Source organism: Hemicordylus capensis, chromosome 5 (genome assembly GCF_027244095.1).
Source record: "Hemicordylus capensis ecotype Gifberg chromosome 5, rHemCap1.1.pri, whole genome shotgun sequence".
Taxonomy (NCBI): Eukaryota; Metazoa; Chordata; class Lepidosauria; order Squamata; family Cordylidae; genus Hemicordylus; species Hemicordylus capensis.
In genome coordinates, this window is record NC_069661.1 from 189,970,286 (window position 1) to 189,992,151 (window position 21,866).

The 21,866-nt window shown below is 45.5% G+C and overlaps 1 protein-coding gene across 5 annotated transcripts in view; it reads right to left on the minus strand.

The window, feature by feature from the left end:
• The window catches only part of ZFC3H1 (zinc finger C3H1-type containing), a 60,824-nt gene extending 50,560 nt beyond the window's left edge, over positions 1–10,264 (minus strand). For 3 of the 5 annotated variants that reach the window (XR_008308404.1, XR_008308405.1, XM_053255081.1), the window contains exons 1-5: positions 9,444–10,264; positions 3,824–4,243; positions 2,092–2,153; positions 1,706–1,907; positions 1,341–1,567 (exon numbers count right to left, since the gene is read on the minus strand). Coding sequence is in view for 3 of the 5 variants with exons in the window: in XM_053255081.1 (XP_053111056.1) it covers positions 1,341–1,567; positions 1,706–1,907; positions 2,092–2,153; positions 3,824–4,243; positions 9,444–10,059 (1,527 nt within the window). In the remaining 2 variants the exon portion in view is untranslated. The remainder of the gene's footprint in view (positions 1–1,340; positions 1,568–1,705; positions 1,908–2,091; positions 2,154–3,823; positions 4,244–9,443) is intronic. The other 2 variants (XM_053255082.1, XM_053255083.1) reach the window with 2 other exon arrangements.
• Positions 10,265–21,866: the final 11,602 nt, after the last annotated feature.

Sequence of the window (21,866 nt, forward strand, 5' to 3'; positions counted from 1 at the left end):
TTATCTCAAGAAATGGCAGCGTGCAGATCCGTTAACGCTGTGCACACGCCGCCCACATCACACGTTGCATGTGCATGCGACGTGTGTGGCGTGCATGCAGCAGTGGACACGCACGCACCGCAACAGGCGCATGTGCGGAAGTAACTTCTGCTTTTTCTGGGCAACAACAAGGGCAGGGGAGGCAGGGAGGAACGCTGCCACCCCAAAAACTTTGCTCCAAAGTGAAACACCGGAGCGGGGAAAGCAGAAGGAGGGATAAGTACTCCCCCCCCCCCGCCCTTAAAGCGAGACACCACCACCCCGCTGGACCAGCCCAATTCCGAACCGGTTCGGAGGCCTCCAACATGGCCTTCGGACGGGTTCCGTGCACATCCCTACCATACCGAAGTTCAGATTTTGAAGAACGACAGTCCCCCAAGGGACACCATCTGGAATCTGCCCGAGAGGTAGGAGTGGAACCACTGCACAAAGCAGTGTCTCCCACTCCCAACCCTCCCAGGTGCTCCAGAAGGATACCATGGTCAGTAGTATCAAAAGCTGCCAAGAAGTCCAAAAGGAGCAACAGAGTCACATTTCCTCTGACAGTTCCTGATTGGAAATCATCCATCAGGTTAATCAAGGCAGTCTCCACCCCATAGCCCGCCATAAAGCTGCACCAGCCATGCAGCAACAGCAATCGCACAGAAAGGTGGGTGGATTTAGAGGACCTCCTCTTCTTTTCGAAGTGCTCTGTTGCACATTCAAAATATGTCTCAGAACTGCACAACGAGAGACGCATGTTCAGGGGCCAGAAAGCTTCTTGGGGAAGGGGAGGGCATCTAATCCCCGCCCCCTGATGCAAGTGCTAGTGCTGCTTTAGTTGAGAACTCAGTAGCAGCACTGGCACTTCTCATGTAGCAGCCACACTTGGTTAGTCTATCAGCCACCACGAAGGACTTTTCAATTTCTTAATGTAGTATACCAGTTCTTTTTTTCAGACTGCAGAGTGTTTTTAGTTCATAGCATATTCACTGTACCAAGTGATTTAAAACTTTTTTTCATAACACATAGCGCCCTTGTGGTCAGTAATTTCAGTTTATAGATAGGAAACTGAGAATAAAACCCGCACTTTTCCCAGGAACCACCAAACCACCTTTGGCTGATATAAGACTTCAGCCTAGCACTCTCAGGCTCCAGATGACAAGAGTGTGAAAAATAACCAAACCCCTAATCGTGTCAACGAACATGAGACCAAAATACAAATGTGCACCTCCACACAAACCTTCTGGCCTGCAGTATGTACCTCACAGAAAAGGGGCTTATCAGACCCATATACTTGCATGTAATACCTGTAAATTTACCTTGCCTCCTGATCTCCTTTTTCCCCCAACCAACTTCATGAACCTATTGTACTGTTCTTCTTGATTTGAAAGGTCACGAATTTTTCTGATTTCCTCTTCCCGTTTCCTCCTTTCTTCCTCTTCCTCTTGCTTTCGCTGTTCCTCTTCCTTTTGCCGCCTTTCTTGTTCCTTCTGCTGCTGCAGTTTCTTCCACACTTTCGTTTGCTGTTTCCTTAATGCTTGCTTAGCTTTAAATATAAGCATTTTTTAATTGCACTTCATTTCTTTGAAATACAAAATACATCTATAGAGAATGTAGTCTGGCAAAAAGTAGACATTGCACACTTTGTCTCTGAAAGCCACTGCTAACTCATTTAGTGTTTTACCTGCAGTGCTGGTCTTTTTGGCAGAATGGGATTTTGTAGCACAGGTTTTGACCTTTGGTTGCACAGTTTTTGCCTTAGTCAGTTTTTCCTTGCTTTCTTTCATCACTTGCTGCTCCTTCTGCTGCCATTTTTTACTAGCAGACTGAAGAGCTAGTAGTCTTAACTGCAACTCTGACATCTCCTCTTCTTCATCAAGAAGTTTCTATTGTTGAACAAAAAGCAAAACGTGTATCTGCTTTTCATTAATCACCAGATTTAATCAAACACCATTTCCCCCCTATACATAAGCTTGCTAAGACTAAAATGTAATTACCCTATAGAAGGACAGGGCCACAATAATGTGCAAACTCTTTATTGTACAGATAAAAGGCAAGTGTCTTCCTTACCTTCTCTGCTGCAACATCTGAAAGGCTAAGTTTTTGTTCTCCTTGTTCTTTCTCATCCACTGCTTGAAAATAAGAACATATTTTTCTATGACTAGTGACAAAACCAAATACTCACAAATAAATGAATCAAATCATGCAAAAATACTCATTTTAAAATATACACTATGTTTAAAAGATTACTCTACTACTACATGCTACAAAAGCTAAATGTCTGGTTCTCATAAGGTTTCAAGCTGCAGAGTACACGTGATCTGTGTGCCATAAATAAGCACACAACTCCCAGTGTCTGTCTCCCTTAGACATTTTACCGATTTCATTTACACAGATGTGCAAAGTGAAAACAGGAAGCAGCTGCCTAGGCACCCCACTCTTTCATTTATGTGAGCCGATATCAAGTCCATCAGGAGCACTGTGCAAACGGATTTCTAGATGAACCATCTCAGATCCTCCCTCTGAGGTAGGATCAAAGTCAGATCAAGATCAGATCACACAGAGGCATCACTGCCAATTCCAAAACACCTACAGTAATTCCAGGCTGGGGTTTGTCCATCGCAGCAGTGACAATGAGGTCTGTCAAGCACATCCCCCTCAGTTGGGTGTGACACTCTTTTCCAAAGTCACACACACACAATCACAATATTTCAACTACCATGTGAAATCAAATCATAATCTATTTAGAACATCAGGAAAATTTGCATAGTAAAATTTTCTGAGAAAAATATTACACAAATGAAATATTTACAAGGGAGTTTTTCACTGATTTTTTTTAAAATTTAATTTTTTTTCTAAACCCGTCTCTATTGCCAGACGGCGGCCAAGGAATTGAGAGTACGCATTGAAGGTATTGACCAAATGAAGACACTAAACTCATTTTACCTCATCTTCGAAACACCACTATAAATTTAGAGGCATACAATCCTGAACAACAGCAAATAATAAAATAGGCAGCACACGGCAAATTATACAACCAGCCAGAGTCATATTTTAAACACATACACACACGGGTAAAAACTAGCCAGTACTAAAAGATCAGCCTAACAGAACAATTCTCACTCATTGCTGAAAGGCCAAAAGGGAACATGTTTGTAGGGGCTCCCACCAAGGAGAGTTCCACACCTCCTGCTAATGACCAAGGCGGCCATGATTTGCATACCCATTGTCCCACTTCATGAAGGAAGTGGGACATGAAGGAGAGCATGAAGGAACCCTATCCCAATGTGGGAAGAAGCAGTCTTTTAAATACCCTAGCTCCAAACTGTTTACGGCTTGACAGGTGACCTTTGAAGTGAGCTCAGAAAACAACTGGGAGTCATTGCAATAAAAAACTTGTACAGTATGTTTCAAATATGCTCAACATCAGTCTAACAGCAGAATTCTACACCAGGTGTAGTTTCCAAACACACTTCAAATGGAACCCCATGTAGAGTGTGTTACATGTCTGAGTGATCCAAGTATGTGTTATGTCTTTTCCAGAAAAGGCTGCCGCTGGCACAACAGCAGAATCTGTGCAAACACACTTTTAAATACAGGTGCCACCAGGTTATCCAAGAGCAAAGGTAGGTCCTGGAGCACCTCACAAGCTGCAAACTGGATTCTTCAGAGCAATGCTACATTACAAAGCAACTTCTAGTTTTAGATGCAAATCATCTTTCAAACCATGATCTTCTAGTTTTGAAGATTCCAATGGGCATAAATCAACTTGTGTAATCATGAAGCTATTGCAAAGTATTACCTTGATTGGCATCCAATAATTCAGATTTTGGTGGTGGTGGTGGTTTTGCGCCATCTTTCACTTTCTTTAACTTGCTTCTCTCAGCTAGTGTTGGCAGTTTCTGCCTGAGAGGCTTCAGTTCAAATGCCTGAAAGGTTAACACTTGATTCTTCTCCTCAGGAGATACTTCATTCACAGCATCCTTTGTAATACTGACATCATCTACAGTTATTTGGTCCTTGGGACTAGCTGTTTCAGAGTCACCTTGTGGAACAGTTTCTTCTTTATTATTCAGAGCCAATTTCTCATCTTTATTAATATATTCAAGCTCTAGTTGAATCTGCTTATATTTCAGCAATAGATCCTCAAAACTCTCTTCAACAGAGTTATCATTTTTAAATGAATAGTTTTTTCTTGATGGAGACTTCCCAAATATTTTGGCTGTATTATTTATTAAGAAAAATATCTGGAGTACATTTGTCATTTATACATTTACAGTGATTCAAATATAGCCACTACATTTAAGTTCCCTTTCTAGGTGATTTTATTGTAATCTTGTACTGGAAAATATTCTGAAAATTCTAATAAATAATGTTTATTAAGCCTGAGACAACATACCCCATTTACATATTTACTGACCAAGTACTTCCTTACTCCACTCCCATGCCAGGTGACTACTTCTTCCAATATCTACCTCAGCCACTTCCTAGGCTCAAACATACTCTGGATCTTCCCTGTTTAAATAAGCAGCTGGTGGCAGTTCTACCAATGTGTAAAGGGTCAGGTAAACATAAGATCTGCTCATTTTAATGCTTTGATTGCAGCCCCGCTCAGAGCCTGAGGCACTGAGAGAGCACACTCATTGAGGAAAATTATACAGTACTTGGGGCTGTGTGTAATCTGCACTAAACAAAATGAAGTTCTGTTCCAAGCTAACAAAAGTTTTGTGACAAAAGCTCATTTCGGCAATCAGTTTACATTACACAAGTACAGTATGCATGTTCTCTTATTTTGCATACTTTACCATTTTTGCATTTTCATAATTTATTCTGGTTTTCTAGTAAGTGGGAGGGGCAAGAAGCTATGCCTTACCTAACCACTGGAAAGCCACCTCTCACCCACACACTTCCAAATAAATGAAGGCTGCGAACATTTTTTATTTATTTTTTAATGAAAGCCTAAATTCTCAGAAACTAAGTTCTGGGACCAATACCACAATCCACAGGTTTTCTGTGCTACCCAGAACAGTGCACACAGGCTTGGTTATATTTGAATGCAGTAGCTAACTGCTCATCAGGCATTTTTTTGTGTGGGTATTTTGAATAATTACTATTGCAACTGGAAAACCAGCGAGGCAACCCTTGTTACATTTTCTTTGGATCTAGGAGCCAGACTGACACTTGACAAAGTTACCCAACTCAGTGACGGACATTATGGAGGAGGAGAGTAAATGGGCTTCTCTCTATCCCTTTTACAAGTAACCTACTCAGAACCAAAACAGGGCTGCTTGGGACAAATAACCATTTTATTAAATAGCATTGCTTCTGAATATTCTAGTCTAGGCATCACAGCTAAATTTCTAGGTGCCATGGCTTCCTGGCCCATGGGATTTGTCAAGCAATCCTGTAGCAAGGCAAAATGTCCCCATAACCATCTCCAGCCACTATTCTTTCTCCAACTAGGATTAGGCTCTTCCTGCCCTCAGAAGCTAGTAGAACCATCAACTACCTTTCACAGAAGGAGGAGGAGCAGTAGCTGCTACCAGTGAGGCAATCCTCCAACAATCTTTTATTATTTTAATTTATTGCATTTAAGGAGCAGAGTGGGAATATTTTAAATAAATATAAAGAACCCTTAAATAGATTTCAACAAAAACTAGAACACAGAGAATTCAATATGGGTAGCTAACTGGCAAATATGATGCTAAAAACTTTCTTCTTGTCACTCAGAAACTTTGGGAGCTTGCAACACAGCCATGATCTTTTTGGCCCACAAAGGTAAATATTTTCAATATGACAGATTAGTGGTATAAAAGGTTTTAACCACATCTCTTATACATGAGGGGAGCTTTTTATACTAGCCATGCAGTCTCTTTAATACACACTCATTTACATGGCTGCTGCAAATAATATCATTTAGATTTAAGTGGCTCTTCTAGGAAAGGCATCTTACCTTCTTGCCTTCAAAGAAAGCATACTAAGAAACAAAGGTTTGTTTCCCTCAGGAATGTAGATGGCCACACTCATTATGCTCAAGTTTTTAGACACAGAATCTAGTAGTTACAAGAAGTGACTGTGCTTCTAAAGAAAACAGAGTTTTCTGTTGCATTAAACCACTCAATTAAGGTATGAGTCATGTTCAGTCCATGGCAGCAATGCGGGGAAAGTCAACAACAGCCAACTTGCATAAACCATTCATAAGCATCACGGACATCACCTGGTAAGCTGGGGATGGACTCCTGGGGCATGTAGAGCTTCCCAGCAATTTCCACAGCATTCCACGCGTGGCTTACCGTAAGTACTACCCACCCGCTCTTAAAGCTAGACACCTCCCCCGCCGCCGGCCCGGCCCAATTGCGAACCGGTTCGGAGGCCTCTAACATGGCCACCGGAGCGGTTCGTGCACATCCCTAATTGAAACTAGTGACCATAACCATGTCATAACAGTATATTCCAATAATTAGCTACAGGGTGCCTTCAATTTAATTGAATGACCCTAAACCAGGGCTGCTCAACTTTGGCCCTCCTGTAGATGCTGGCCTACAATTCTCATAATCCCGGGCAACTGGCCACTGTGGCTGAAGATTATGGGAACTGTAGTTCAAAAACAGCTGGTTGAGGGAACTAAGTTGAGAAGACCTGCACTAAACTCTAACATCATTAGCATTTCTAGCACAGGGCACAAGGAACATGTCTCTCAAATGGCTGGGTGCCCTGAACTTCTTGCTTTCCTGCCTCCCACCACCAACCTTATTTGGACCAAGCAGGAGAAAGTGGCGAGGGGGAGGTGCTCTGGGAGAGAACTAAAAATTCCAGCCCAGATGTTGCCTGTCAATACCTCGCCCAGCCCCTTCCATGCCCTGTAACAGAAAGGGGGAGGGAATGAGGCAAAAGACTTCTTTCCATCTCTTCCTACATTCTCCATCTCCTCCCTTTCCATTTGCGCACAAAGGGAAAGGGAAAGGGAAGGAGGTTGTGCTGGGGCTGACTCTTTCAGCACACAGGGCCCTCAGCTTTCTGCCTAAGAGCAAAAAAGCTGCTGGGCTTGATGAAGTGAGTGGCAGATGCCCATCATATCTGGAAGCAACTCAGCTGCTGGGCTCAGTGGGGGTGGGAGGAGAAAGAGGTGACAACAGCCCAGGAGAAGGAGCTTGGTACCCTCCCAAAGAAGTAGTTAACCCTCCCAAAAGTCTGTTTTAAAAATCAGAGGCTGTGGGCCCAAGCCCCAGAGCTTTTAACGACCTAGCAAAGTCCCTGTTCAATATTATGAGAGTAGATCTCCCATACTGCTTGTCATATTTCTTTCCTCCAAGGATCTCAAGGTAGACTACACATGAGGTTATCCAATTTTGACCACACAAGCAGCCTAGTAAGGCAGGTTAGCGAAGAAATAGCAGCACCTTGTAACCCAAAGAGTTTCATAACTATGCAGTGATTGAACCTCCAAGTACTCCCATTTAAAGTCCAGCACTCTATGCATGGTGCCACACTGCTTGCTATATTACTCGGAAAGCAATATAGATCTGCCAAATGTGTCCTTTTAAAGCAGCGATGTACTTTTAAGGTATGAATTAAACAGAATTCATCATGTCATCTTCAGCAAGTATGAACATGGAAATAAGGGAGCAGGAAATATACTGAAAAACCTTAGTTGTTGTTTAAAGCCTTCCATTAAAAAAAAAAGACAATAGATGGGTAAACTACAAGATATAACCCACACAGAACAAGCTACTTAACAATTCAGAATATGCCTCCACATACATTTTACTCTTGCATTTCATATACAAAACTGAAACTAGAACAGCAGACAAGAACCACACCCTGGTCAATGCACAACAGACTAAGGCTGCAGTAGGTAAACTAACTTCATGGACCAAAGAGTACTTGCTCAAGTAGTAAATGTCTAAGATATTAATCACTGTATTGTACAACACAAGTTACTCAACCACTGAAAACTCCTTCAATTTAGTTTTAAATCTGAAGGCAAACGTAAACAAGCTGCATTATTTCAGCATAACAATTCTGTTTATGTGCATTCAAGATGCATCCTATGGAATTCAGTGGCCCTTACACTCTGTTTTGTATAAAGTGCAGTAAATATCCTATGCACATTTCATCAGAAAGAAGTCCTAAGCTCACTCCAAGGTAAACATACATAAGACAGCAGCCTAATTTAGGGATGTGTAAGCCAGCTCAGCTGATCCAATTTGGACCAGACCAGTTTGGGGGTCTACCGGTAAAGGGGAATCTGGTAAGGATTCCCCTATACCAGTAAAGGGGCAGGGGGGCTTTCCTAGGCCTAGAGGAGGTTGGAGGGGAGCCAGTAATACTCACAAAAAGGATGGGTGGCCACTACAGGGAGGTGGCGGGAGGTCCCCCGACCCCCGCTGGCCTCCCCCAGAGTAACACAGGCCAGCAGCAGCCTGGGCTACTCTGGGAGAGGTCAGCAGGGGAGGGGGAGCCACCGCCACCATCCCCCATGGCTGCTCCTTTTTGTGAGTACTGCTAACTCCGCTCCCACCCCTCTAGGCCTAGGAAAGCCCCCCTGCTCCTTTACTGGTAAATGGAAATCCTCACCAAATTCCCCTTTACAAGTAGACCCTTGAACTGGTCCACAAACCAGTTTGGACCAGACTGGGTCCAGTTTGATTGTTTTGGACCGGTCTGTGAACCGGTTCCAACTCTAACCGAACCGGCATATCCAGTTCCACGCACACACCTAGCCCAATTTAGTACAAATATGTGCTATTCATCTACCCAATCTAGGACTAATTTTGAACTCATTACTAAGAGGCTTTAAACGCATGTTGGTTAAGCGTAACATGTACCTGAAGACACCCCCCCACCTTCCACCAATTTGTTTGTTGTGTGACTCAGTTGTGTAACCAAGGACACATCAGAATTCTAGAACTGTATGACTAATGCTTTGCTTAAAAGATGAAATTAGGCTCTTACAAGCCACAAGAGAAGTGCTTCAGACTCTCTAGCACCACATAAGGCTCATCTAAGGTGCTAAATGTCAGTTTCCCCCCAGATCACAAACATATGGTATTCCTTGTTGCAGAACTCTTCCCAGCAACCTAACTTCTGGGAAGACACATCATACTTCCACACTGCCCCTTTAAAAAGAAAAAGAAAAGAAATACAGGGCAGACCTTACTCCAACTTTGACATTACACTCTGAACAGAGAAAGCCGCTTAGTTAGCTCTAGGCCCTTGTGCTGGCGTCATCGCAGCTCCACCCAACCCAGAGAGCCAAACTGGGCGAAAGGCCTTCTCAAAGGCCAGAGTTTCGCCCTGGCCGAAGCATCACTACGGCTCAGCCCCCAGGTCGCCTGACACCACCCCCACCCCGCTTTCCAAAATCGTCCTGTGAGCTAAAGCAAAAGGGAAGAGGCCCAGGGCTCCAGGGACAAGGATACATTTCCGAGGCGAGGGCTCCCTCCAGCCCTGGTTCCCACTGTACCCGCCGCCGCCGCCGCCACCCCCTCCTCCCGGGGGCCTTCCAACGGTGACCCCTCCTCGGCTCCTGCCCCAGCGGCCCCCGCCCCGGTAGGGCCGGCCTCGAAAACGAAACCGATCCAGCGCGTTGTGGCTCCGCTCCCAAAACGAGAGCCTGGGGCCCGAGTCGGAGTGCGCACCGGGCGGCAGCCGCGAGCAGGAAGACGAAGGCGGTGGTTGCGGCGGGTGCGGCCGGAAAGGCTCCTTCAGCCGGTACCCGCCGCCTCCGCTGTGGCCGTGGAGGTGCCCGGCCGCAGGGGGAGGCTGGTGCCGCAAGTGAGGGAAGCGGCGCGACGAGGAGAGCAGCAGGCTGCCCCGCAGTTCGGGAGGCGGCCTGCGCCTGGCGGGGGGGCCCTTGCTGCTGCTGGCGGAGGTGGCGTTGGGGCCGCCGCCATCTCCTCCTCTGTGGCTGGGCTCCGGAGGCCCATCGTTGTTGTCGTCGTCGCTGATTTCTCCGTCCTCCAGCTCCCCCTCCTCCTTCGGGGAGAGGCCGCTCGGGGCCGCCGCCGTCTCCTCCTCAGTCGCAGGAGCCGCCATCGGTGTCACGCAGCGCTAACAGGGCCGGAGGCGCGATAGGGAGTGGATCCGCCCACAGTTGCTCGCCCACGATCCCTCTCGTCAGTTTCGATTCTTTCTCCGAAGTGGCGCGGCGGCCCAGTCCGACCCCAAACTTGTACGCGCACACACCACCCTTTCCCCTTGCTCGCACGAGTCTCGCGAGATCAAACCTTCCCTTCTCTTCCCCCTCCCTTCTCTGAAGAGAATAGCGGGGGCCATGAAGCATCACAAAGGAAAGGGGACAGCGAACGGCATGATGGGAATGGTAGTCCCCCGGGTTCCCGGTGACTGACCCCGTGTCCGAAGTGGGTCTATCAGACACAGGCCAAGTTAGGGCAGCGGGGATAATGGTCGGGGAGTAGCTTCTGCAACCGAAGGAAAGGGCCGATTGAAGCAGGTTCTTGTAAAGCAGCCGTTTCAGTAGATGAAAAGAAGTTCTATTACTCCACCATCCAAACGCAATAAAGCAGTCTTGTGACACCTTAAAGGCTGGCACGTTTACACTAGGACCACTTATTCTGTATCATACAACATTCATCAGCCGTTTGATAATTCATTTCATATACGCGTGATCAGAAAGGCAGTCATTCGCCAGATGATTACGAAGTATCTTTGTAAATGCTTCTGAAGCCTCTGGCCTGAATAATCTGCAGAGTAGTTGAACTTTGCATCCCGGTTCCTGTAATGATAATGGGGGGGGGGGACTTTCTTGTTCCCCCAAGATTGTGAGTCATCTTTTCTTCCCCACACCATTTCCTAAAAAATCAATCCGCTCTGTTCCTGGTTTCTGTACCAAATTACCTCCAGTTCTTGTTTTCTACATTATAGAAAACGAATCTACCTTATATTGAGTCAGACCATCCGTCTATGCATCTTACTATTGTCTGCCCACAGTCCAAAGATCAAGACATTTCCCCCCCCCCTTCCCAGAGATGCCAAGGACTAAACCTAGGAGCTTCTACCTGTGTAAAGCATGGCCACGGAGCGATGATCCCTCCATTTAAGGAGTAATCATTTTGTTTTCAGTAGGCAAAATTAGAAATGTTCCCTTTCAAATGGCATGCGGGTTCCCCCCCCCCCCCCTCAAAAGGACAACCACTAATTTCCTACAATGTGAGCAAAATAGTGGCCTTGTTTTTCTCTGCCATATAAACTCTTGTAGCTTTGTCATTACAAACTAATTTTTTCAACAGTCCATTCCTGTGCATATTACTCAGAAAGAAGCCCCACTGTTCTTTTGAGGGTTGCTCCCAGGTACATATGCATGTAAACTGCTTGTTCTAAGCCAGTGATATTCACTGTTTTTCAGGATGGGGGGCACTTTGGGAAAACTCCTTCAGTGTAAGAGCCATTTCCCAATAGCTCTCTCAGCTCTCCAAAGTGCAATGCTGCACTTTGCCCAGTGCTGGTGGGGCTCCTTTAAGGGAAACAGAGCCCTCTTGAACCCCAGCAACATCTTGGAAAGCACACACTGATAATCGTCCCTGTGATTCTGCTACACCAGTGCGCTTTCCAGATTAAACCCTATCACAGTGTCACTATGGATCTGCTAAGTGTGCTTCCATACCTCCTGTGTTGTGACATACTGCAGTCCCTGCACTGACAGCAAGGTTCACATTTCAGATGCCTTATTTCGGATTTTATGTTTGCATTATAGTGCTACAACGTTAGAAAAATAGCTGTATTTTCCAGTTGTAGGAGATTCTGGAGATCGTTTTCAACATGATCCTGCCAAGTTTAAGCATTTTGCCCCTGTAGTACCCTGTAGTCTGGAAACGCCCAGGAGGTAAACCATGGGTTTACTGAGAGTATGAAGTTGCCCCCAAAAGCCAGTGCAAAAAGTGGATTTTTTTACCCCAGATATAAACCAGGCTACACTCTTAACATGCAGTTATAACTTGAATCATGTGAAGTGCTCCCCAATAGCTCACAGGGAGTCCGGGGTAAATTTAGCCAAAATGTGACCTCCATTCCAGAGGTGCGAAATAAAAGCCAGGTGTGAAAATCTCCCAGGGGTAGGTAGCCTTAGCTCTCAAGCTGTTGTTGAACTGTTGCTGGGGATGATGGGAGTTGTAGTTCAACAACAGCTGAACTACAACTCCCATCAAGAGCCAAAGTTGCTTACCCCTGTACTACACCCTTTTTTGCACATACGTCTATGTAGCATAACTCATTTATGCCTGCTGTGTTCTTAGAGCCATATAAACAACATGTGAACTATCCAAGACATTGAAAGAGTTCTGGTGGTACATCTACTGTCTCCCCAAGTTGTCACATTGCTCAAATGTCATCATTTAGGTCAGGTTGCCTACCCCTGGTGTAGCAGAATCACATCAACTGCCACCTTACCATGACTCCTTGCAACAGCACATTCATTGTGCTAATTACCAAGGTTTGTTTGGAAAAACTGCCTGATTCAATTTCCAGAAATTCCCAGTCCAGACAGCTATGGATAGAAGAATAGTAAGAGGTACTTGTAACTCAGTGGGAAACCACCTCTTGATTCCATTCTTGAACTGTTCTCCTGCAGGTGTTGTCCTCATGGTAGCTCCTACTGGCTGATGATTATACTCATCTTGCTTGCACGGCTCATGCTGCTGGAGGACTAGGAGTGGACTCCCGATGCTGACGCACAGGCGCTATGTCACATATGCACAGTGTACTTACAGCACAGGCACGCACTCGAGTGGCCAGGCGGAAGCAGCTGTTGGCTGAGGCTCAGCCGCCTTCTCGCCCAGCTGCTGCACCTAAAACAGATTGGGTGGCTGTCAGGAGGCTGGCAGCAGCCCTCAGCCCATCACATGGGGCCATGTGGCATGGCATGGGTGGTAGGACATTAAAAGCAGAATTTGGGGCTCCCAACACCTGCGGGGGACCAGACTTTCACCCAGAGGTCCAGGGGAAATGGTGCCACTGATGATATGTGTTGCCAGCTTCAATGAGCACTGAAAGGTATTGTAGCAATATACAGTGATCAGACATCTAAATAACTCCTTGACTGCAATGGGGAACGGCAATGGGGAAAGACTGGGAAGAAGAAGCATGCCACAGTGGGACAAGGCACGGAAAATGAACTGCATGCCCAAATAAGGTGAGGAGGAAGGGGTGGCAGCAGGAAGGGGTGGTGCATTGGTGAGGGGGCCCCACTTGCCATCCCCTATACCCTTCCTTATGCCTGCAGCTCACCATGTCTTGTGGAAGGGCCACTCCTGGATGTCCTTTCTATGTCCATTCTTGAGCTTTGCAAGTTGTTATTAGCCGAGCTTATTCTGCCCGGCTCCCAGAAGCCTCCCTGTTTACAGCTGCATCTCCACGGTTGGAGATTGCACTTTTGCTAGGCTCAGGAACTGCACCGCAGTGTGAGCTCTCAGTTAATGTTATACATGGGGGAAAGTTGCATAGTTGGCAGTGGACTGGTCACCCCTAGATTTGGCTGCAGGCAAAACAAATTGGAATGGGGATTAGCTTCACACCCCCTCTCCCTACGTGGGGGCCCGGCTAAGCAGACTCCAGAACTAGCTATTGCGAGTTATCTGGCATCCAAGGTCATTTTAGACTTAGGATGAATTCTAAAACTCCCCTCATCCTCTCGCAAGAGAGATAGCACCTGTTGCTAAGGAAGCAATTAGGCTAGGAAGGGAAAGCAGCACTCTCCATCACAAAAGTAACTTTGAAAGTGTGCCTATTGAAACTTTTGATAGAATTATTGGGAGAATCAGTCCCAGCACAGGATATTCTTTGATGTGCCTGCATACTCTAGTTTTCATACAATCAGCCTTGCATACAATAGGCTATTCACATCCCATCTAACCCAGGAAGGACGATCAGACACAATGCATTCCATGCCAGCCCGTCAGGGTCTTCTATTCAGCAAAGTATGACAAAAGAAATATGTCTCCAGGGCCCGTTTTGAGATATAAGTATCCCTGACTCAATGACCCAGTGTGTTCCCCTTTCCATCCTACTGGGGACTCCATTGTGTGCTCCCTTGTGCTTTACACTGGGGACTCCACTGCTATAAATATTCCCCTCTCCACTGGGACCACCCGAGCTGAAATCACTACCTGCTTGGCAGGGTGTAGCTATAATTGAGCTGATGGGCTCAAAGAACCTGGGCCCCCAGTTCCACCCCTCCCTATTTTGATCATGATCTCCCTCACTCAGAGGGGTGAACACGGGCCCCCTCTCCCCTAGCTACGCCCCTGTTGCCTGGCCAAGTCGCTGCCCTCATGCTGAGACTCAGTTCCAGGAGCAGAGCCTGACCGCCAGGGGCCTGTGTGCGGCGGCAGCCCCTCTCACCCCCTCCCCACGTCTGACCTCAGATGCGGGGACATGGTCTGGCTCCCGAATGGAGCTCTGCAGGTCTGTTTGGGAGTGTGTGTCAGGCCAGTGCTGCATTTGCGGCACTGGCCATTTAACTCCCGAAGGGCCTGCGCGGCCCCTTTGGGAGCTAGTCTGCAGCCGGCGCTGCGTTCGCAGTGCAGCCAGGAGCGGCTCTTCCCTGCCGCTCCTGGCCATGTCGCAAACACAGCGGCCATTTAACTCCCCCCGCTTGGGAGCTAAACCAGCACCCCCGCATCTGACATCAGATGCGGGGTCGTGTTGGGGCCATGAAGCACAGCCCCTGATTGGGCGTGGCCCGGGTTCTTTGAACCTGTTCTCCCAATGGTGGCTCCACCCCTGCTCAGCTCATTCTGCCTGATTTTAGATTGGTCCCCCTGCTGATCTATCCAGCTGGCCTCATGATGGAACTCTCCTTGTGAGGAACCCCACTAACTCCTTCAACTCTCCTGCTCCCCACTTTGCCTCCCCGGATGGATGCTAGTCTCCAGCTGCCCGAGTCTAATTTTTGTGAGGACAGGTGATATAGCCTCTTGCCTGGCTCCTTCAGGGCTGAATCTATGCCTTTCTCTTATATCTGAAATCTTACCCCACCCCCGCCATCTTAACCTAATTCTCTCTAGCCTGCCTGGTAATTTACACTTAATCAGGGCATAAATAACATGCTTTCTGGAGGTTTTCCAGTTGCAAAAAAGTGCTGAACAAGTTTTTCCAACAGTGTTTTAGGATTATGCTTAAAGGCACAGTGTGCCGTCAAGTCAATTTCGACTCCTGGTGCCCACGGAGCCCTGTGGTTGTCTTTGGTAGAATACAGGAGGAGTTTACCATTGTCTCCTCCCGCACAGCCCAAGATGATGCCTTTCAGCGCCTTCCTATAGCCTTCCTATATCGCTGCTACACAATATCCCAGCAGGGATTCGAACCGGCAACCTTCTGCTTGTTAGTCAAGCATTTCCCCGCTGCGCCACTTAAGGTGGTAGGATTATGCTTACACACACACAAATAGGGAAGTTTTAAATCATGCAGTCCTTTGCTTGAAAAGATGATACCCTTTATGCCAGATAATATACTGCATTTAATTCCTATAGATAAATGTATTTTGTGATGTGAAATGGTCTTTATATAAAATTCATGTTTTTATGTATGCAGGCTCTGTTTTCTTTTGTAACAAGCAGCAACCTCCATTCATTTATAATTTTACTGCTTTATCTAGTGGAGAGGAATGTGTTTACTCACATTATGTTAATTATTACAGATTAGTAATTAAGTAGCAACGAACTGTCACCTTAAGTGGTGCAGTGGGGAAATGCTTGACTAACAAGCAGAAGGTTGCCGGGTTCAAATCCCCACTGATAGGTTTCCCAGACTATGGGAAAGACCTATATCGGGCAGCAGCAATATAGGAAGATGGTGAAAGACATCATCTCATACTGTGAGGGAGGAAGCAATGGTAAACCCCTCCTGTATTCTACCAAAGAAAACTACAGGGCTCTGTGGGTGCCAGGAGCCAGAATCGACTTGATGGCACACTTTACCTTTACCTTAGTAACTAACTGTACATGTTGAACTTGGTATTCTTAGATGCAGTGCCAACAACACTGTAAATGTTCATAGATTCACAGCTGCAATTCTAACACATTTACTAAGGCGAACATCCCATTGAACTAAATGGGATGTTTAGTATCATGCTGTATAGTTGCACTGAGGAGAAAGTCCCACTAAGCACAGTGGTACTTAATAGTGTAAACATGCATAGATTCAGGCCGCACAGATATGAAGAAAATTGTGGCATTTATTTGGTTCATTTTGCTATTTTAATGCCAATCAAAGACACTGGGTGGGTCTCTAATTCCACAGTAGGAGGAAAACTGAACCAGTTGCAGACATAATTTTAATGAAGGTTAAGGCACACCCTGTTTTCTTACTTCTCTACTATTATTTTCTCTCATAGCAAAATGAGTCTCAGAAGAGTTTGGGCTTTATTTCATGTAACTGAAAGAATGTGAGTGAAACTATTTTACCATAGATGAAAAGAAAAAGCAGGAAAATCAATTTCAATATTATATCAAGACAACTGCTGACAGCAACTTGGCATCCCACTTTTTGACATTTTCTCAGAACTTTGCTCTGTGGTTTTATGTGCACCTACTTCCCCAGAACTGAACAGAATTCTCCAGAACAGGTAAGGAATGTTGATTAAGCTTTTAGTGACATTCATTCCGACCCCTTCAATGTATTGTTTTCTTGTTTATTTGATTTTGTAGCATACATGTTGCAATAAATTCTGAAGAATAACTTTTCTAAAATATTGCTAACACAAATAACCCATCTCATTATTTCTTGCATATAACAAACTGCAAATGAAGTTCTAAACCATAATTTTTCAACATGGGGTACATGAGACACAGGCAGGGGATATGGGATGAGGGGAGAAAGAAACCCAGAGAGGAGGATAGAGAGAAGAGTGCCTGCTTGTCTTTGTTACCACCTAGAATTTGTCTTGGTCTCTCTCTCTCTTTCCTGTCTCTATCTTCTCTCTCGCCCTCTTTTATCATCTATTTGGCATATTCCTACTCTCAAAAATATGCCTATTTGACATGTTCCTACTCTCAAAATGGCAAAAAAGATCTGGTGCATCATGCAATGTCTCACCACAATACTTTGAGGCTCTTCTCACAATCAGTGAGAGCCTCTGGGGGGTTGCTGGGCTAAACCCACTCTCCTCACAGACGAGCAGGGCAGAAGCTGCCCACACAACTGCTGGCTCCGTGACAGAGTCGGCAGGGGCTGGGAGAATCGGGGGGCCCCGGAAGCTCCAGTATGTCCTGCGTGAGCGTGCAGGGCATAATGGAGAGACCCTCGAGCTGGGAGGCTGCTATTCAGCCTCCTGGTCGGGGGTCTCCTCGTGAGTAGCCACGGCGTGGAGTCTGCAGAGTGCTCACTCTGCAAACCTGGTTTAAGGAGAGGGGTAGTTTGGCAGGTTAAAGGCGAGCCCAGTGGTTCTCCCAGTCAGGGGAAATCAGGCTAGGCTCCCCTAGCCCGATTTCTCCTGATCGTGGGAATAGCCTCTTTGAATTTCCCAGCAATAATTTGGTGTGTTGCACTTTGCAAGGCACTAGGTTCAGCCATCTTAACTTTGGCCAACATTACCTCTACCCGGACATATACTCTAGTTGTGCACCCCAGTGTAAAATTTGGCAACCCTGCCTACATTAGATCAAACAGCTGTCATCTCATGGCCCTATATACAGAGCACTTCTTCCAACATATGGCACACATCACTGTAAATATAAGATCCAAGATCCACTAAAACACTGAGGTGTTTCTTGCATTCTTGAGAAACTAGGGAGTACTTGTTAAAAGGTTGAGAAACAGTGTTCTAGACAACCAATCACAGTCAGTGATTTCACCCTGCCTGAATTTAAAACCACAATCAACATAATACAACAGAGTATAGGAGTTTTCTAATAAAGATCCTAAATACTTTTACTTGAAAATAAGTCCCATTGATTGCAGTGGGACTTAACTTCACATGAGTCACTTTAAGTGGTGCAGGGGGAAATGCTTGACTAACAAGCAGAAGGTTGCTGGTTCGAATCCCTGCTGGTACTATATCAGGCAGCAGTGATATAGGTCTAGAAGTACCCCGCATGTGTGTGCATGGGCTCGTTCGTGTGTGTGATGTACATATGCGCTGACGTGTGCATGTGCGCGGGGTACTTCCAGACCAAAGAGGGAACAGGGTGGTAGGGAGGTCCACTTTTTTAAAAGCGCCAGAGGGGGGAATGCAGCGGTGTAGGGAGGGAAGTGCACCCTCCCCCACCCTTAAAGGTGTCCCACCCCAGCCTTCGAACCGGCCAAACTGCTGGCTGTTCAAACCTGTTTGGAGGCCCGTAAAAGGGCCTCTGAACAGGTTCATGCACATCCCTAGCCCTCAGCTCTTGCCTATGGGCTTCCCATAGGCATCTGGTGGGCCACTATGGGAAACAGGACACTGGACTAGACAGGCCTTGGGCCTGATCCAGCAGGGCTTTTCTTATGGCCTATTAGTCAATAGCAGATTTAGAATAAGTGGATTTCAGCATGTATAACTGAAAAGTTGCCATAATGGTATATGAAAACCTGGTTGGAAAGGTCACCACTCTGGCTTTACAAAGCAATAGTGATGAAAGACAATACAGTGAGAGGGCCTGCTGCAGAATACAATGATGAGAATCCACTTTGTTGCCTTAAACCAGGCCTACTCAATTTAGGCACCCCGGCTGTTTTTGAACTACAACTCCCACAATAGCCAAGAATGGTGAGGATTATAGGCCTGCATCTGCAGGAGGACCAAAGTTGGGCAGCCCTGCCTTAAAAGTGTTGGTGTTTCTGTTTTAGTTCCCAGCCACACCTGTTGCTTATTGGGCAACTGCAGCCTGATTGGCTGCTGTTGCTATTTAGCAGGCTTCCTACAAACTCAATACAGGCTTTGTATCAGGTATTCATATCTTTGTACTAGCCTTGTTTCAGGCTCTCTTTTTCTGTAAGCAGTACTGCTTGTTTTTCTGCATGGTCTTGGTCATATCTTAGAGACAACTCATATCATTGCTGTGAAACAGCTGCTTGTAGTTGCGGTTTGGTGGAAGTGTTGAGGTTACTACAAAGTCTGTGAGGGTTGCTTGGAGACTCCAGTGGGCTTGTTTTATTTATTTAGTATATTTGTATACTACCCAAAACTTACATCTCTGGGTAGTTTACAAGAAGACAGATTTAAAAGAAAGCTAAAACAATGACAGATTCTATAAGTTAATTAAAAGCCTGGGTGGATAAATATGCCTTAACAGTCCTTTTAAAAGCTGCCAGATGAGGAGGCTCTTATTTTGACAGGAAGCACATTCCAAAGCCTTGAGATGGCAACAGAAACGGCCAGTCCCTGAGTAGCCCACCGAGGAGTTGGTGGCAAATGCAGACAGACCTTTTATTCCTTGGTCAGTACTGGTCTATGGTTTTGAAGTAGAGTCCCATTAGTATACTCCTGACAGTTACTTGTATAACAGGGAGAAGAATGATTTTCTGGTGGATTACCAAACCATGGCAGAACTTTGTTTTGGTGCAAAAGCCAATCATATGACTAATATAGTCTTGTGGTATTTATATTACTTAAGATCACTGATCAAGTTTTCAGCCTCTGTGCAAATGGAATTTATGTCAAGTTTTGTTCTCTTTATCCATCTCATTACATAATTTCCTTGCCATGCTTTCTCTAGTGGCCTTTGTTACAGGATTAAGATATTACAATGTAGATGTCTTTACTTATTTTATTCATTTATATCCTGTCTTAAAAAAAGACTTCCCAGATAGAAGATGATAGTGATGTTGTCAGTCAGAGCACCACTAGAACAGTCACCAGTTAATGTTTTCAGCACATGATCTGAGAAGAGTAATGGAAAAGGTTATGAAGTACTCCTTCATAGTACCCAGAATTCATTGCTAAAAGATGAAGGCAATTATGTATTCTCCCCTATTCACATGTACTGTCTTTGTACAGTGTTAGCATGTACAGATCTGCAGTGTACAAATATCCAGAAGAATATATAGTTCACTTTCATTAGATCTACTATAAAGAGAATAAATAATGTATACTGATTTTTATTAACTACTGGAATGCTAAATAATTTGTTTCTCAACATTTTTTTAGTTTTACAAGTTTGAAAAAAGCTGTATATTGCTGTATTCTATTTAATTTTATATTGTTGAGAGGTTTGTTCCAGTGGGGATCCTGTAGAGCAGTGTTTCTGAATGTTTTTGGAATCATGGACTGGTACATAATTCATGCGCAGTTCCCATAGTCTAGGAAACATACCAGTGGGGATTCAAACTAGCAACCTCTGGCTTGCTAGTCAAGTCATTTCCCTGCTGCGCCATTAGGTGGCTTACCTGTGTCGAAACCTTCATTGAACTCACTGGGGCTTGCTTCTGAATAAACATGCATCAGATCCAGTTGTTTGTCTCTCCTATGAAAATATTTTATATTCCTGTTTATGTGACATTCATCACTGTATTCAGTCAATCTCTTTATTTCGGTCAGTGACCAGCATGAATTCATCACTGAATTTTTTACATCCAGCTGAATAAAGGGCAACTTTGATATGGTTCACAATCTTTATTTTAACATATTCAACTCCACCTTTCTCCAGATGCTTTAAGGTGGTGTACAATTTGAACTGAATTTAAGATGATCCTTAAAAGCAGCAGTCACCAGAAATTATGGTGGGGAACTTTGTCAAAAACTTTTTGGAAGTCCAAGTATACCATGTCAACTAGATAACTTTTATCCATATGTCTGTTCACACTCTCAAAGAACTCCAAAATCTGCTCCAAATGAGCTTCTGTTATTATGGTTTTAAATATATTCCATGCTTTCTGGAGTGATTAGACTTTCCCTTCCAACTTTCTTTATGCCAGTCTACTAATTTTTGAGAAGTTTCCTCTTCTGAAGCCCAACACACCTGTGGTGCTCTATCTTGGCTATGTTCCACTTGCATATAAGCTGAATTGGATCACACTGTGGTCACTGCTTCCATCCCCAATGGTTCTGCAACTTGCACCAGGTCCTGGGCACCACTCAGGATTAAGTCCAAGGTTGCCTTCTCGCTGGTTGGTTCTGTGACCAACTGTTCTAAGGCACAGTCATTTAGCATGTCTAGAAATTTGGTCTCTCTGTCAATATCTGCATGTGAATTTCCCAGCCTATGTGAGGGTAATTGAAGTCACCCATTATTACCAGTGGCACACCCAGATCATTTGGGAGCCTGGACCTGAAGGACTTTGGAGGGGGCCCCAATCACAATGGTGGGGGAGGTAAAGAGAAAGCCCCTCCTTTTGCACACTGTTTATTTAAAAAACACTGCTGCATGGCAGCAGAAAGGGCAGGGCAAGGAGGAGAGAGTTCCCTTTTAAGGAGATGTTTACCCAGGAGAGGATAGGATGGGGCGTGGCAGTGGTGGGTGCAGGGAGGGTGGGGCAGCAAGGAGGGGAGAATTCCCACTGTTATCCTCCGGGATAGGAGGTGGTGAGTTCCGTCCAGCTCTGCTCCCTTCTCCCAATTGACAGCCTCTTTCCTCTCTGCTTCCTCCACATGAAGAAAGGCCGCTCAGCAGAGAGAGAAGAGGCCCCATCCCCCCTACTCCCCCCCCCCCCGGTAAACATCTTAAAGAAGATGTTTACCCAGGGGAAAACTCTCCCCTCCTCACCCCCTCCATCCTCACTGCTAGTGCCACCGCCACACAGGTTGTTGGGCATTTTTTTGGTAAAGGTGAGCTGGAGCCCCGCCCCCCCCAAGGGTCTGGAGGTAAGAGTGCCTCTGGTTATTATGGATCTCTTTGATGCCTCTCTGATTCCCTTCTCCAACTCCAGGTCACTCTCAGTGTTTTGATCCAGAGCAGGGATTCTCAGCATTGGAT